General features: G+C 41.8%; 1 protein-coding gene across 3 annotated transcripts in view; it reads right to left on the bottom strand.

The window, feature by feature from the left end:
• Positions 1–897: 897 nt before the first annotated feature.
• FGF13 (fibroblast growth factor 13) overlaps positions 898–6000 on the bottom strand; it is a 228587-nt gene continuing 223484 nt past the window's right edge. For all 3 annotated transcript variants that reach the window (XM_082770880.1, XM_082770881.1, XM_082770882.1), the window contains one exon: positions 898–5569. In XM_082770880.1, coding sequence (XP_082627006.1) covers positions 5433–5569 — 137 coding nt within the window. In that variant the 3' untranslated portion in view covers positions 898–5432. The remainder of the gene's footprint in view (positions 5570–6000) is intronic.

Here is a 6000-nt window from a genome sequence, read left to right as displayed (position 1 = left end):
AGACTCTTAACTTGCAGCTTGTTAATAATGGTCTTTGAAGGGAACCCTATAAACTGTCTTCCAGTTCTTGATGAGATGGAATAATTTATTACTTCAATTTCTCTGATTAATGTAAAATGTGTTTCAAATTTAGGTTTTACTTTAATATTTAAACTTCCCCATGAGAGGAGCTGCAGAAGGGCAGAGTGATTGAGTGCCCTCCCCTCCGAACTGCCGTGGCGCGTTCCCAAATCAGAGTGAGCTCTGCTAGAAAAGCTGATCTGCAATAAGAGCCATCGCTCACCAGCAAACCCAGGTTATTTCAGAACCTTGCCCTCTAAAAGGCAGGAACCTTGGTGCCAACCTGCCAGTAAGGGTCAGGTTACCACAGCTCTGTTCATTCATGCCAGTGAAAATTAATATTATTTTCTTAATTTTAACCTGTGATCCAAGTTGGAAGTTCTCAAGAATGTCTTCCTCAAAAGAGCTGAAAAAAAGCCCAAAGCTTATGCTCTTCAGGGCCAATCACATTGCAGGGCTTTTTCTTAAGAAACAAATCTATTTTAAATAGGCTTTTTGCTATTCTTTTATATCATTGTTTTTCCAGAGCCAAAGTCAGAAAACAACATGGTGTTTTTTCTGGATCTTACACCATGTAGGAAATTGAACTCCGAGATTCAGTGTAGCTGTTCCTGAGCTGGTAAAACTTGTTACATTGCAGAGCAACTGAAGGATCCACCTGTTTTGTCTTGACCACTCAGCTTGCCCCTATCTGGATCAAGAAGACATAGGAGAAGTGCACTATTGGTACAGTGAAATGGAAGCTAAGCAATAATGTAATGTAGCAGTGCTGGGATGGAGAGCCCTTAAATAGCTGCGCTGATAAAAATCAGAGCCCAGACAAAAAGGAGACTGTTTTAGAGAGAATTATTTATTAGAAGATAGGAGGTTGTTACATATAGATTCTGTCCTGCAAAAGTGTCCTGGTCAAGGATATGTCAAGGAGACATTTAAACCTGTTAGAGCTGGCTCTGGTCTCCATTCAGAGATACTCAAGACACAGCAGAGCTCTGCCAGACCTGGCTCTCACACTGGTGCTCAGCTGGGGAGAGGCCTGGTGTATCATAGCATCCCTGAGCTCATTACACCGTCTTTATCCCACTGGAAAACCTGGCCTATGGGCTGGAAACCAGTGGTGGGGACACCAGACAGTGCTGCAGAAGGGGCACCATTCTTCCCTGGACTAACTTGGAGATAATTTCCCCAAGCAGAGAATTGTCTTCCGTCATGCCAGTGATGAACATGGCTGAGCAAGTGGCTACAGAGATAAAAACCATGCTATGAGGTAGCATGAAGTACATTAAAACAACAACAACAACAAAATTAAAAAAAAAAAAAAAAGCTCTCTTTGATACAGAGAAGAACTCTTGCCACCCTCCCTCACCCCCAAACCAGACAAAGCAGGCAATGTCCAAGCCCTATGCAGAGACATCAGAGAAAGCAGTTCTGATAGGCAGATGACAAAAAGGCAGCAATTGTGCCTTATAATAGTTATGCTCCTAGCAGTTTTCTTCCCAGTTTCACGGGTGACCCATTTCCTTTCGTGTTGGCAGGTAGTATTTGTCAGCCTTTTGTAAAGTCTGAGCACAGACCCAGTGGTGGCTCTAGGCCCTTTGCCTGGTGAAGTCCAGGAGAATCAGAAAGCCACTGTGCCAGTTTTACACCTTCTGAGCCAAATCAGGCCCATGGTATGCTGCACAGAGCGTGGGCAGCATTGGTGGAGAGGCAGGAACAAAAGAAATGGCAGATGAAAGGCATCAGCCATCATACTGGCAATAACAGAAGGGCCTGAGACCAAGCCTTCTGCAGACAGTTGGTGGTGGCTCACAGACAGTACAAGGCTTGGTTTCATACCTTCCCCTGGGCTTTGTCTTTATTCCAGGCATGTATCCCATTGCACTTGGATAGGTACATGTGGCAGAGCAAAGTGGGCTGACCAGTGGCTATAAGTTTTTTTTTCATAGGCAGCTATCCATACTGGTGTTTTCCCAACACCTTGCAGGCTCTTAAATGAGACTCTGACCCAAAAGTCCTCTGTCTAATGGTCTAATCTATGTGTGCTGAAGGAGAACGACAAATACTCTGGAGTCTGTCTCCTAAATCTGGTCCACTGTTGAAGCCACAATCCTGTCTGCCCATGGGGCTTTGCTGACTGGGCCAGAATATCACCTTCGCTATCTGCAAAGTGCAGATATTTTACTATATTTCTCCTTTTTAAATCCCAGTCTATGGCTCCAGAGACTACATGTAAAACTCTGGGCATAATCTCTCCCTTTTTCCATAGTGCACATTAGCTTCTGTGTGCTATCAGGACACTATCAAGGGTATTTGCTTTCAGTCACAATATTCTGAAGGAAAAACTATAGTTGTAACAGGTTTGTCAAAAATGTAACACGATTGACAGAAACAGTGGTTTATGGCTCATCTATCACCATATCTCTCTTCTCATCTTTAACCCAAGAGTAGGATTTGCTAGTCTGATATATTAGAAACCCCTGAAACTAAGGTCTCGGCAGTGAATGCTCGCAGCTGATGCCAATGTCAATACAAAAGATGGGTCAGACTACAGACCTCAGAAGGGACAATGTGTGAGATGGGCATTTTTCTCTCACTGCAGATGACCTTCAAAGTTGGAGATACTGGGGATAGGGATTAACAAGGCTGCAGCTATAAAGCAAAGCAGCAGATCTCCTGTTATCTTTAGGATAGTAAACATTTGGCATTGAACAATGTATCTAACTAGCTTTGGCACAAATATGCCTACTTTTAATCAGGTTTTATGTCCCTAAGGCACTCAGACTCCTTTTTTTGGAACATGCACCCCAATGAGTCTGATGTTATTAATTGGGAGGGTTAAGAAAAATGTTCCATGAGGACAAAGCACACTTAGTTGAAGAGAACAGATGCTCCAGACCCACTGACATCAAAACTCTTGGAGCAATCGCAGGCCATATCTTCAAATTTTAATAACTTTCATGGAACTGGTAGTGCTTCCCTACTTTTTTCATGCTTCAGCAAAGGGTGTGCTAAGGACCCTGAGGTCCTCCGAAGGCCACTATGATGGTGGTGTTTGGTGGGTGCTGGAACCACTGCTCCAATATAGGACCTTAGTAAGCTGAAGCTCCTTGCCTACTGTTTGCCACAAAACAACAAATTTTGGGGTTTGATGTGAAACATAATTTCTTTTTCTTCTCTCACAGCCCTGACATTCATAGAAAGCAATTGTTCTAGCTTGGTCTAATTCCAGTTTGGTCAAGAGAGGATGAGACTGACCACCAGAGAGTAGAATACCTGTTTTTAATGTCAGACTAACAATTATAGGTAGCTTTTTGTCTCCGTTACCATTATTCCCTTCCAGAACTGCTTCTTCAGCCACTCATGATAAGAAACTGTTCCTCCTAGGCCTTATTGAAACACCTTGATGAGTGAAGTTCACCTGTCAGAGCTGTCTGAATGTTCTAGAAGAGTTCTCTTTGATGTTTTTGGAGAGGAAAGTTAGGAGAGAGGGACATTTTCTCTCCAGAATGTGCACAAAGGCAGGAGGTACGGTAGCCCATTTCCTCAAGTCAAGACAAAGCTGGCCCCTGAGGTGAACTTGCAGTGGTACTCTGCAAGCTCTGAGCATCCTCCAGGTGCCACGCTGGCATGAGCAATGCTTGACTTATCAGATATCACTGGGTCCCCCCTGTACCGAGGGCTCTGGAAAGGTGAGCTGCGAGGTAGTGCTATGCAGCTGCACTGGGGAAGCCTAGCAAGGAGAACAGACACAGAGAAGCTGGAGAAGCTCCAAGCAGAGGAGTGCAATTCACTGGGGCTCCAACAGCGCACAGCAGAGGGGCCCTTACCTAGACTTTGTGGCTCTTAATGGTCACTGTGTTTTGAGTATCTCAGCTGGGCACGTTCAGACCAGTTCTAACAATATCCAAAAAGAAGAGTATGTCCTCAATTGTATAGTGAGTGGCATTACAAGGGGATAACCTGTTACACAGAAACATTTTGAACATTAATTACAATATCTTTTATAATTTTGTAATTTAACTGCCAACCTTTTTCCTTGAAATTAATCACTGATGTACATCATATAATCAAACAAGCTTTTTTAAAAAGTACATCTTAATATAAATAGTTTATTCAGTGCATGGTTGTGTATACAACAAATAATAAACAACTCTTTCGTACAAGGCAGAAAGCTGCCTGTACAGAACTATGTCAGTTTTGGAGCACAGAATCCAACGATGATTAATGCACAAAATCTTACACATCATGCAACTCTATGCCAATATTCCAACTTTCTCCCATGCAACAGACATGATGACCTAAATGGAAACCTAACTACATTTTTTAAACAATTGTTTCCAATAGCATGTATAAGTATATGTTGTTTAGGGGTAACCTGTCCTAACGCTTCCTCCTACACAATATTCACGTGCCCGTTACAGTGAAAGAAGGACTTTTACAAATAAGACGTTTCTTATAAAAAAATTAAGTCACCTTAATTCCACAGTTTCTGTCTTTAGAAAAGAAGCCACAACAATAGTTTAACATGACGCACAAAATGGAATTAAGAGAAATCTACACTGGAGGATAATTTAATCCCTTTCTGTTAACTTTCACTTGGGATAACAAAACAACTCAAGTCCTACAGACTGGGGTTAGCACAAGAACTTTACCAGAAACTACAAATCTATAAAAATTTATATTTCATTGTGTTTAAAACCACAAGAACACTGTTTGCTTGAGCCTGAGACACCAACTCTCAGTTCCAACCCTGAATTTTTAATTTTTTTAAAGACACAGCTTTAAAGACCCATTGGAGTTCAGAAATCAAAAAGTTGCGCTATTCCAAATTAAATGATATATTTTTTATCAAGCCTTAGATATAAAACGGTAAGCCAAGGAAACAACAGAGTTTACATATTTGTTTTTGTTTGCCCCTATAAAACATATAAGCATTAAAATTTCCTTTGAAGAGCAAAAGTGGTCTTTTTCTTAGTTGGAAAGCAAATTCTTATCAGCAGTGAATGTTGTGAAATGTTTTTGTTTCGTATTCCACAAAGCATAAGAGAGAGAGAGAGGAGGGGGAAGAGGGGAAGAGAGAAAGGAGAGAGAGAGAGAGAAAGGACATTTCTTGGACATTTCTTCTTCAAGATTTATTCCACAGTTATGTTTGCTGGCTATCCAAGTGCCTTGTGATATGCACAAGCATATTCTACATTATTGGGGTATATCCTTTGACAACCAGTAGATCTAATGGCTGATAAACGAGTGACCTATGCAAGTTCGGTGGCTTGTCCTGGGCAATTGAACGTTTGGATGAAAGACTGCTAGTAAGAATTCAACTGCATCCAGAGGTAAGGTTCTGTTTAGAGAGCACTTGGCTTGCCTTAACCTGGCTACGTTGACTCGTTTTGACTCATGGATTTACCCCCATTTAGCACTCCTGAAACACTTCTGCTCTTTGTTGGGGTCCCACTTCCAGATCTTGAGAACTCTGTGAGATCGTGGAGAGAAGGCTCTTTGTACATGGCCACTGCAAAGCAAAAGAGAGACAGCACATCAGCACACTTTACAGTCCCTTCGTACACTGTCCAGCTGTGAAAAGTCTGGATTTTTCGTTCAGCAATTAGCAATATAAGAAGTGACTTGAAGAAACACAGCAAGGAGACCACTTGGATTTCAAACACTGCCTTAGAAATTCCAAGCTCCTTTTCAAGGGGATGGCATTTTAGAGAGGAAAAACCATAACTCCCTCTCCCTCCCAGTTAAACCACCCACCTACACTCTGCACTTACAAAACTCTGCACTTGCAAAACCCTGCAAGATAGATGTGAGCTGATATAAATCAGCATTTCCTTACTAATAGTGAAATAGCACTACCAAGAGCTGCTATTTGAAATGTTACTTGTATATAGTTCTGGCATGTGGGTGTGAAAGTAGATTTTCAGTCTTCTGTTTTCTTTG

Source organism: Aythya marila (assembly GCF_965140915.1).
Source record: "Aythya marila genome assembly, chromosome: 13".
In the NCBI taxonomy this organism is placed as follows: domain Eukaryota; kingdom Metazoa; phylum Chordata; class Aves; order Anseriformes; family Anatidae; genus Aythya; species Aythya marila.
The sequence above is the reverse complement of the archived record's forward strand: the minus strand, read 5'-3'. Positions and strand labels throughout refer to the sequence as shown.